This window comes from Rhizophagus irregularis, chromosome 21 (genome assembly GCF_026210795.1).
Source record: "Rhizophagus irregularis chromosome 21, complete sequence".
In the NCBI taxonomy this organism is placed as follows: Eukaryota; Fungi; Glomeromycota; class Glomeromycetes; order Glomerales; family Glomeraceae; genus Rhizophagus; species Rhizophagus irregularis.
Window position 1 is genome coordinate 2,971,060 of NC_089449.1, and position 11,834 is coordinate 2,982,893.

An 11,834-nucleotide genomic window follows, 5' to 3' on the forward strand; every position below is an offset into this window, starting at 1 on the left:
AAAAAAAAATAATGATAGTCCAAATTGTGTATACAAAATAAAATTGTCTAGAATTTACAATATAAAGTCCTTGTGATAAAAAAATAAAAAAATTTTAATTAATGGCCTCCGTCAATTATCATTGACATTCTTTTTGTTGCTTGTTTCTTCAACAAAGCTGAGGGTTCATTAGACATAACAATTGTACTTCTTGGTCTAGGCTTAGCTGGGGCTGTATTTGATCTTCTAGTCATAGTAGGTCGAGAATTAGATGGGATTAACGTTGATTTAACATTTGATTTACTTTGAGCTTCATTTGATGATTGTACTTTAATTTTTGTGGATGTAGGTACACCCAATCTTCCATTGACAACATATGGTATTTGTGATGGTTCGGGTGTAGTTGGTGTAGAAACAGATGAAACGGATGAAGATTCACTTGAAGAACTAGATACGCTATCACTTCTTTGTGTAATATTGTTTTTTTTGTTATCCCCAAGATACAATGATTGTCGGCGTGAAGACTTGTCTTCATTTGGTTTACTAGAAGATTTTGTTTCATTTGGTTTATTAGAAGATTTTGTTCCATTTGTTTTAGTCGTTGTAGACGTTGTAGAAGTGTTGGACATATATAATGATGTTCTTCGTGAACTCGAGGATTTATTATCTGTAGAATTAGTTCGGGAAGTAGTTCGGGAAGTGGTTCGGGAAGTTAAACCAGGATGCGATGTGAAATCCATTGGACTTGTCAATAACATGCTATTCCTCTTGCGAGTTCCTGAAACTTCTGATCTAGCTGGAGAAACTGCGCGTGATGTTGCGCGTGATGTTGCGCGTGATGAAGCAACTGAACGTGCGGGTGAGATTGATCGACTGGGTGGCAATGCTTGACTATTCCTTCGTGATTTAGATGATGATCCAAATCCAGAAGGTGATGTTGCTCTACTAATAGACATTTTAGGGACTTGACTATTTCTACGTGATCGCGTTCCACTTGTGGGAGATACTGGTCGACTGGATGCTATTGATCTTCGTTTAGTAGCATCTCCATTCACAGAAAATGTTGGTGAAACTGGTCGACTTGCCGATACTCGAGTTGCCTGACTATCTCTACGTTTAGCTGGACCCTTTGAATTGTCTTTCTCTTTTTCATCCTTCTTACTATTACCATTTTGTTCGAAACCAAAGAACATTTGATTTACAATACGTTCTGAAATTTCCGATTGCTAAAAAAAAAAGAAATATGAAATGATTAATTGAATATTGCTCAAAAAAATCAATTCAACTACAATATTACTTTACTTACCAAGGTATCCAAGTAACGTTTACTTTCGTGCATAAAAGGTTTTCGTTCAGCTAATTTTAATATATAATTTGAAAAGGTTAAAAAAAAAAAAATTTGTTTTTAAAACGATTTATCATTCATTAATTGATTTGAACTTTACCTTCTTCATACGCAATACAAGCATTGATTAATTGATCTTCTATTTTTACCAAATTAGGCCAGCAAGATTTACGCCATTTTTCTTCTTCTAATAGACGGAATGAGGGTTGGAATAAACGACGTGGATCCGAAGCTGATTTTTCGAATTCAATCATTTTCTATAAAAAAAAAAAGGTTTTAAAAAACAAATAAAATAAATAAATAAATAAAATTAATGGTATACATACCTCGATCAAAGCACGTCTTTCTAACATCAATCTATATATCTTGGCACATTTGATGTAAAGATCTTGTAATCGATCAACTTCTTGGGCAAGTAATTCGTAAACTTCTTCAGCAGATACGACTAAAAAATAAATAAGTAAATATATATATATATATATATTGATTAACCAAAGTGAAATGAATTAAAGTTTCATCATTGTCAAGTTCATTTTAAACTTACGTGAACGTAAACTGGAAAAGAATTCATCACGTTCATATTGAGGAACCAAACATTTATCCCAAAGTTCACCCAATTGTACAGTATATTCTTCAATAGCTTTTTGAATCTTGGCACGCATGATTTCTCTAAGTCTTTCAAACTCTACTTCCAACTAAAAAAATAGAAATGATTCGAACAAATTAAAAACAAACAAATAAATATATATATATTTTTATAAAAAAGATATATTACCTTGTCCATATATTCTTGATCCAGTGAGTCGGTCAATTTGATTCTATCTTCTTCAGGAATATCCAATTCATCATAAAGATTCTGGATACTTCGTTGCATCATAGACATCTTTTCTTTACGTTCTTCATAAACTTTTCCTAATTCAGTCAATTTATTCTTCAAGATTTCTAGTTGTTCAGGTTTTAATTTTAATCCTTCAGGAAGTTGTGGTTTATAATAGACAAATCCTTGTGCCTCTAAATCTAATTCTAAATCTAATTTTTGTTCTGATTCACTATCATCGTTATTATTTTCATTGTCCTTATTTTGATTATCTTGTTCTTTTTGTATTAAAGATTCATAAAGTTCATTTGGAATAGATTTATCTAAAAATAATTGAGCTAAACCTTTGTCTATTTCATCTTGTGGTTTATAGTTAAGTTTATCCCAATAATAATGAAGTTTAATAGTTGAATTTTCAAATGATCCACGTAATCCTACCTGTAAAGAAAAAGGTAACAATAATAAAATTTTATAATCAAGTTAATAAAATCATAACATAAATTGATCAAATATCAAACAAAAAATTAATTAAATAAGATATTTTACCACTACATGGGCGTATTCATCATATTTACACCATAACTATATTGAAAAAAAAAAAAATTTTTTTTTTAATCAAACTGTAGGAATTTTAAAAAATCATAAAATTATTTATTTATACAAACCGGTCGAACTACGGATGTGCTTAAATCATTTTCGAAAACCTAAGAATTTATATTTATAATGTAAATTATTTAAATTTTTATTTTCTAATCATATAATCATAATATAATTAATTACCTCTGCTGATGGAACAATATAATCGACATCAAGTTCTTGAACAAAGGTATTAAGTCCGGCTAACCATTTATTAACATTTAGTCTCGTGATTTCATGTTCCTAAAAGAGGTTAGATCCGAAAACAAAACGTCATAATATTAATATTCAATGATCATTGTTTGAACGTTTCGTAGAAAAAAAACCCCCCCCCTTAAATTTTTTTTTTGTTTAAATATTACCAACCTCTTTTAACGAATTTCGGATAATCATAAGTCTATCACGCGTGGCATTATTAACTTCATAATTTAATAGAGCAGCTTGATCAATTAGTATATCGACTTTTCGACCAAATATATGACAATATTCTTCAATTTCGGACTATTAAAAGTTATTTTCGAAAAGATTTTCCGAGTTTGATTAGCATAGTGTATTTAAGGGAAAAAAATAGATTGAAATGTTAAAGAAAAGATAAATTTTACTTACGAGAACATCTTCTATTTCAGCAGTAAGAGTTGACTTCCATAAAATTTGTTCTTGAATAAGTTTATCAAACTCTGTCAAGATTCCCTAATAAAACGGTTTAAAGAAATAAGTACAAGGTACTTGATGGAAACCAACAAAAATAGGACAACGGCCTCTTTTACTCACCTGTAGTTTTTCTCGAGCCCACTCTCCTTGATCTGAATAGTCTTTACCCGAATATTCATTTACAACACGATATTCTTGCCATAATGATTTTAGCTGGTCAATTTTGAAGTGAAGGGCGTCCATATTACTTTTTATGTGAGGGTATTTTTTATATACTTTTGTTTATTATTAAAAAAAAAAATGGGGGTTTTGAATCCCGTAGGTTTTCTAATTATTCTATGAAAGTTATTAAGACAATTTAGATAAAATGGAGTGGTTATGAAATAAATTGTGTAAAGGAGAAAGAGAAAAAATAATAAAACTTTTAGAAAAGAGATGATTATAAAGAAAGGAATTAAATTATAAATAAATTTGGCGATGATGATTGTTTTTTTTTTTAAAAAAAAAATAAAATAAAATAAAATAAAAAAAATATAATAATTAATAATAAACAATATATTTTTATCTTTAGAATATAAAAAAATATATTGTAAATATAAAATAAAATAAAAGAGTAAGGAACGTACAATACTAAAAAAAAAGGAAAATGATATTCCGCAATGGAATTATAAACATGAAGAAGAGAAAAAATTCTGTTTGGTTTCAAACCTTAAACCAAAATTCCAAGAAGTTATGTTTAACAAGGGGAACACAAGATTAACGAATAAGGAGAATTTGTTTGGAAGTTGTTGTTCCGCGTTCGTTCCAAGACCTGCAGCCGTCAAAAAATTTTTTTTTTCTTAAAAAAAAAAAATCGGTAATAAAAGTAAATAAATACAAAGTATTTATTTCAAATTTTATTTATAAACTGAAATATAACCCGAGCATACAACTTGATTGAAAACCGGGCAGTGATGCGTGTGAAATGTGTGAAATCTCTTTTTTTATATATATATCAACATATATCAATCAAACATATAGTATCTGATATATATATATCAATACATACATACATATATATATATAAAATCGTTTACTATTCAAGACTAGATTCAGATGTGAATCGTGTGATTTCGAAATCAAATTAAATTCAAATAATCGAATAGAAGAATTTTTAATTATGATATCCTTATGATAAAATTCAACTTTTCATACTAGACCGGAAGTTTTTTAAACTTGTGGCTTTTCTTTTTAATTTTACCATTAAAAGTCAAAAAAAAAAAGGGAAAGAGTAAGAGAAAGAGAGAAAGAAAATTCTTCACCCTTTTTCTTTATTAAAAAAAGAAAAGAAAAGAAATTCTTTAGATATTAGATTTGACGAAAGATTTTTTTTTTAGATAAAAAATTCCGAGATGAATTTTTTTTTTTGCTTTATTTGTTTATTTGTTTATAATCCCGCTTTTTCCCTTTTTTTTTTGTTGGGGGATAAGAATAAGATTAAAGATTGTTATTGAAGAAGAAAAAAAAAAGGCTACGCCACAAATAAATATTCGAATATTAATGGTGATATACTTGATATACTTACTACAGTAAGTTTAAAAATTCGGAACTTTCTGAAAGTATATTAAATTAATATAATTTTATATTTTTAGTTTAATATAAAGAATAAAATTTATTGCAGATTGATGGACTTTATTGGTAAAAAATGATGGGACCCGTATGCAAATTAATACAATTGGTACGATTTCCTCTCTGCAAAAAAAAAAACGCGATTAAATACCCTAAATACTTTAAACTTTTCGTAAAAAAAAAGCACATTTTTTTTCATGTACATGCGGACTAGGCTAATTTACATATTATATTAGAACCGGAGTTTGAAAGATGATGGCATCTATTAAAAATACTAACCTAAAAATTTATCATACTATAACCTTTTAAAGAAACCATGCTGTAAATGCTGCAAATAAGTACATAATTTACATTAACATACATTGCTTAGGGATATTAATATGATTATATATAGTAAAGTTTATGTAAAGTTTATAATAATAAGTTTATAATAAGTTTTGTATGTACCAATTAACAGTTAACTGCCAAAATAGAATCAATGTACGCCCAAAAGCAAACTATGAATCAAGTACATGCACGACCACAATCTGGTTACACAATTGGTCTGGAGTTGAGATGAATTTTTTTTACGTGGCAAATACGTTTTTAACATCATTAATACTTTCTTTTAACGCACGGTTGCGGTTTAGTAGACATTTGTTTGTTACCACATGTTTAAACCTAAAGTTTATGTCGTACAATTTTAAAGAAGGATTCAATTAATCTAAAAACAGATTTATAAAGTATATATTTAAGGGAATTCTTGAAAGGGGAAATTTTATAAATAAGAAAACGGGAAATTTTTGTATTTGTCGTGGAGGAAAAAAAATAGAAAAAAAGTTCTTTGAAAAGAATTTGTAACTCCAAAATATTTAAAGTTTTCATTTGATAAACTAAAAAGTCATTATAAGAAAATATAGAAAAATATTTATTATTATTATTTATATTTCAAACAGGAGTTCATGACTTCATGTTCTCCAGAATCTTTGTTATCTAAAATATCTGAAACAAAAAAAAAAAAAATGATTATTTAAATAATTATAAGGTCACAATGAATAAAATCAATTCTAAAGAAAGAAATTTCCCTAAACCCATTGTAAAAAAAATGCATGATCGACAAAAAAACGAGAATATCTAAAAATTCCATTATTTACATATATTACATATATTACATATATTACATATTTACATTGTTTATATTTATAATTGACTTTTTTTACTGATTGATAAGGATATATTAATTTGTCAAAAACCTGTTTGTTAAAATCTATTAATAATAATGTAATTTGCTGCGCCTTATTCTAACCAATTTATTTATGTTATATATAAAAATGGTCAAATTTCCCAGAAATCTCTTTAGTAAAAAAGATTATCCAAAAAACTAAATCTTAAATTACATTACACAATTATTAAATTTAATTTTTTTTTTTTTTTGCATTATTAAAAAAAAAATCTGGGAATTTCCTCTGAAAAAAATAATTAATTATTAATCATAGTAATAATTATTAAAAATTTGTCATCGCTAAAAAATTGACGTAACTCGCGTTTGTAATTATGATATTTGTGTGGGAATTCTTTTTAAATTGTATGAATTATTTATTTGTAATCTATGCTTTTAAAAAGATTTATACCAGATTTTGTCTTCAAGAAGAATGTATAAAATGATCAAGAATTTTAGTTTGGGAACTTTCAAATCATCAAATAATTGGAATAATTATAAATTAAACATAATAAATTTGCAAAGAAATTTTTATTTCTCAAAGATGTCCGTTGATATTCAAGCTTATCTTTGGCCTACTCCAAATGGTAAAATAATAATATAAATAATTTTTATTATTTTTATTTTATTTCAAATCATATTAAATTATAATTATCCTATTTTTATCCCATAAGGCAAGAAAATTTATGTAGTACTTGAAGAACTTAATATCCCTTATGATGTTCGTTTAATCAATATTGGTAAAAATGAACAATTCGCTCCAGAATTCTTAAAAATTTCTCCAAATAATAAAATTCCTGCTATAGTTGATCAAAATCCTCCAAAAGAATTTGGTGATAGTCCTATTTCTATATTTGAAAGTGCTGCAATTCTTCAATATTTAGCAGATTATAAGAAAGGTGAAGGTGCTCCAGATTTATATCCAAAAAATCCTCGTGAGAGAGTTAAGGTTAATGAATGGTTGTATTGGCAAATTGCCGGACTTGGACCTATGATGGGACAATCAAATCATTTCTCTTCTACAAACATTGATTACGCTAAAGAACGGTAAGAGTTATTTAAGAGTTATTTAAGAGTTATTTATAAAATGATTAATTTAATTAATTTATTATTATTTTAAAAAAGTTATTCGAAAGAAGTTGATCGATTACTTGGAGTTATGAATAAACGTCTTGGAGAATACAATTATCTTGCTGGTGATAATTATACAATTGGTTAGTATATAATTTGTAAACTAAATTCGCAAATTAAATTCGTAAACTAAATTCGTAAATTAAATTCTTCAACAGCCGATATCGCATCATACACTTGGTTATTATACAGTGACAAGGTAAAAGCAGAAGATACACCTTATCCAAATATAAAGGCATGGTTTGAACGTATTTCTGAGAGACCAGCTGTTAAGAGAGCAGCTGAAAAAGCAAACTTATAAAAGTGATATCTTGATATCACGTGAATTCAATACACACATACATCAATAATAATCAGCCTCATAATAATAATCCTAGGAATAATTGTAAACGAAAGTTCAAAGCAAGGATTAGTGTTATGTTTTATGATCATAAGTCATAACAATAAAATGAATAAATATTATCATTTGAAACTTACAATAAATATAATCAATATAATCAAAAGCTATAAATAACATATAATACTTTTTATTAATTAAAGTTATAAAAGTAAAAGATATTGTACATAAAACATGATATCATCATTAATTGATTCCCGTGATATAACGATATACTTATTATTTTATGTGAAAGTATGATATAACAACGATAATATGATATATATTTACCGGAATAATATAATACCCGCCGGACCGAAGAATTTGTGCGCCGTCTTTGATAACGAGCGAAGTGTAATGTAGCTGATATGTCTGATAATAATATCGTAAATATCGTATGTATGTATCATACGCCAAATAAATACAATATATAATATATCTATTGTTAAAATTTCCTTTTTTTAAGCATATAAACTCAAAAAAGGCTCCATTGTTTCATATTCATAATTCATTGCCTAATTTAGGATGAAAAATTTTTCTTGTTTCCTTCTTTTCGAATATTCAAATTAATTGTCAGTTAAATATAGAAAATTGACAGTTAGTTACAGAAAATTAAAATTTATTTACTATAATTAGAACCAATGATCGTAAATTTTTATTGGTTAAAATGATTTCCTCCTGTAGTCCAAAAAAAGAAGATACTATCAATTGAGACGAAGGTTCGGGTTCCGCGAAATTTTCAATTACCAAATTTCCGGAATTATCGTTATTTAATTAAAGTTAGAAGTATTTATTTCTTTAAAAAAAAAGAATTAACAAAATATCGCATCAATAATAATTTTTTGTTAATGTCGTGATACTACTTTAAGAGATCATTTCCTAATAATAAAAATGTCTGACATTTTTTAGAAATTCATTTATGACTCTTTGTTGAAGATTCTCGGAAAAATCCGCGGATCAAAATTAAATTAAACGTACATAATAATGTATCTTATGTCAAATTTCCTCATATCGATTGTTCTTTTTGAAACATTACGAAACATGGTTCATAATAATTAATTAGGTATAACAAAATAACAATAATTATAATAATGAAATTATAATATATAAACAATACCTTAAAAAATAAAACAACCCCCAACATAAGTACAGTATATTCGAAAATGGTAGTACATGTACATAACAAGTCTTAATATATACATAATAAGTATTAAAGACCTCATTTTTTTTTGTTAACTCATTATAATATTACAGGGGATTCAAAAATTGCCAAAATAAACAACTTCAATTATTCAACTTTTTCTATTTAAATGACGGAAAGTAGAATTATTTTTTTTTTTTCTTTCGACAAAGAAAAAGAAATTTTCCAAAGTCATTATTATTAATAAATTAGTTCGGAAGATAATTTTGTCCTTTTATTAAACTTCTTTGTTCGTCTTTGTCTTCATTATTTCGTCCAATCAGCTCTCTTAAAAATTTGAAACAAAGAAAATATATAATTTCAAATTTTGTAAGCAAAAATAAAAGTAATTGGTTCGTTATCAATGATAATAACCTGAAAAAAAAAATTCCTTAATTTAATAATAATAAAAAAAAAAAATAATAAAATATATATAAGTAAAATTTCCCTTTCCTCCAACCCCTTTTCTAAAAAATAAATATTTCTTTATTTTTTTATATTAACATAAAAAGTGTTAAAAAGGTGTTTAAAAAATTGTATAATCTGGATTATCATTTTTTTAATACTTTTTATTTTAATTTTTATTTTTATTTACCATTTATTTTACATAAGCATTTTTTCTAATTTGTGAGTAAACATTTATCCGAAATTTTGTAAATTTTTTTGTACTCACGTAAATAGATCTTCTTTCGTAAATATTATTTATAAAAGAACCAAAAAAAAAAGAGACGTTAAAAATTCAATTCATCCTTTTTTCCCCTCATCTTCCCTCATCCTCCCTTTTCTTTCCTTTTCTTTCCTTTCCTTAAAAGAAAAACAAATTTAAGATTAAAAAATGGGTAATAAATCCTTTCAATCCCCTTCACGTTCATTATTATTACAATTATTTATTCCTCCATTAATCATTTTTTTAATGTATCAATATATATATTCGGGACCATTCTATCCCTTATCATGTCAGTTATTCAGTTTAAATTGTCCAAAAGCAAGTGATACGCTCACAGGATTTGTTGATCCTGAATTTTCAGAGATAAAAAATATTTTTAAAAAAAATATTGAAAGTGGATCAGAAATTGGAGCAAGCGTTACAATTTATTATAATGATAAGATTATAGCAGATTTATCTGGTGGAATTGCAGATTGGAATACTGGTAAATTATATGATAAAGATACTTTACAATTAGTATTTAGTAGTACTAAAGTATTAACCAGTTTAGTAGTTGCTAAATTTGTTGAAAAAGGAATTCTTGATTATGATGAAAAAATTTCTACTTATTGGCCAGAATTTGCTCAAGGAAATAAAGAAAATGTTACTTTAAGTCATTTAATGACTCATAGTGCTGGTGTTGGTTGGTTTGATAATTATTTAACAAAAATAGATGACCTTTCGGATTTGGATTCTTTCTCGAAAATTCTTGAATCTCAACCTCATAATTTTGGTGGTGTTCCTAAAAGATCTTATCATGCATGTACAAGAGGTTATTATTTAAATGAAATTATACGTCGTGTAGATTCAAATCATCGTACTATTGGACAAATCGTACAAGAGGAAATTATGCCAACTTATGATATTGAATTTTATTATTCTACACCTGAAGATATTTATAATTCAAGAGTAGCTCAAATTTATTCTTATCCTATACCAAGACTTTTACCCAAATTATTTTTACCTAAATGGTTAATTATGAATCCTGTACATCATATGTTCCATAAAATGTTTGATCCAAATACTCCAACTTATAAAACTTTGGTATCTTCATGTCCTAATCAAGCACAACCAAAAGATTGGAATGCAATAGATATGCTTAAAGTTGAAGGTCCTTCTTATAGTGGTATAACAAATTCACGTAGTATGGCAAAATTAGCTGCTATAATGGCGAATAATGGTAAACCTCTTCCTGAAAATGAAGGTGTTGAACCTATACTTTTAAATAATGATACTTTGAAAAAATTTCTTGAAGAGGATTCATCAGAATCTGATATTTCTATATTAGAAGATATTACCATGTCTAAGGGTGGAATTGGTATTTTCCGTCTCAAGGGTATTGATGATTATGAATTTTTAGGTTGGGGTGGTTCAGGTGGTAGTTTATTTTTATGGAATGTAGAATTAAAAATTGGTTTCGCTTATTGTATGAATGCTTTTCATACCGCTCTCTTAGGTGATGAAAGAAGTTTAGCTATGTTAAAAGAAACTGTTAATACTGTTTTACGTTTAAAAAATATTAAAGAGTAATGACGCGTATTTTTTTTAAAATATTTATACATAGATTAATAATATACATATACCGTATATATATATATATTTTACATAAAGATTATATGATATACATTTTTGCATTCGCATTTGTATAATATTTGCACATTCCTTCTTCATTCTTCTTCAACTTCATTAAAAAAAAAACGCGTCATAATTTTTTTCCATGATATTGTATATTGATATTATAGTTCATTCATTCATATATTATAGTTCATTCATATGATTGAAAATTAATTATATGTTAAAATTGATAAATTTCTATATTTGTTTTAATTAAATAAAGTTCATACTTCATGATTGGTAAAAAAAGTATCATGGCAATGAGAAATTTAAATTTTGTTTACAAATTTACATTTTCCGCCAAAATGTGTGCCAAAAATGTATTAATTATTTGATTTTATAATTGGTTTGAAAATAGTTGCGGCTAATGCCACAGCAGATTGATTACCATTGGCCATTGGCGGATTGGCCAATATAAATAATAAATCAGAATTTGTGTATTATTTGTTAGTAATTATAATTTAATAATTTATTTTTTCATTTAATTTCATCTAGATGTTGTAAAATTCTTTCGTAAAATCTAATTTCATTTAAAAACAATGTTCAAATTGTGAAAAAAAGGCATATTATTTGAAAAATTCGTATTTATTCCG

The 11,834-nt window shown here is 26.4% G+C and overlaps 3 protein-coding genes across 3 annotated transcripts; 2 read left to right on the top strand and 1 right to left on the bottom strand.

Moving 5' to 3' along the window:
• Nucleotides 1-98: 98 nt before the first annotated feature.
• On the bottom strand, nucleotides 99-3,671 carry OCT59_014061 (uncharacterized protein; the record flags this gene model as incomplete). Its single annotated transcript, XM_025313935.2, has 12 exons — nucleotides 99-1,205; nucleotides 1,286-1,335; nucleotides 1,425-1,581; nucleotides 1,651-1,769; nucleotides 1,869-2,019; nucleotides 2,100-2,579; nucleotides 2,688-2,723; nucleotides 2,807-2,845; nucleotides 2,922-3,020; nucleotides 3,144-3,278; nucleotides 3,384-3,467; nucleotides 3,549-3,671. The coding sequence occupies 12 exons, from the start codon at nucleotides 3,669-3,671 to the stop codon at nucleotides 99-101; spliced, it is 2,580 nt and encodes an 859-aa protein (XP_025186214.1).
• Nucleotides 3,672-6,449: 2,778 nt separating this feature from the next.
• On the top strand, nucleotides 6,450-7,872 carry OCT59_014062 (uncharacterized protein). The gene is made up of 4 exons (XM_025313934.2): nucleotides 6,450-6,821; nucleotides 6,909-7,281; nucleotides 7,360-7,448; nucleotides 7,524-7,872. Exons 1-4 carry the CDS (start codon nucleotides 6,668-6,670, stop codon nucleotides 7,664-7,666), a joined length of 759 nt encoding a protein of 252 aa, XP_025186213.1. The 5' UTR covers nucleotides 6,450-6,667; the 3' UTR covers nucleotides 7,667-7,872.
• A 1,213-nt stretch (nucleotides 7,873-9,085) lies between these two features.
• OCT59_014063 (uncharacterized protein) lies at nucleotides 9,086-11,505 on the top strand. The gene has a single exon (XM_025313933.2). It carries the CDS (start codon nucleotides 9,757-9,759, stop codon nucleotides 11,155-11,157), a length of 1,401 nt encoding a protein of 466 aa, XP_025186212.1. The 5' UTR covers nucleotides 9,086-9,756; the 3' UTR covers nucleotides 11,158-11,505.
• The last annotated feature ends 329 nt before the right edge of the window (nucleotides 11,506-11,834 follow it).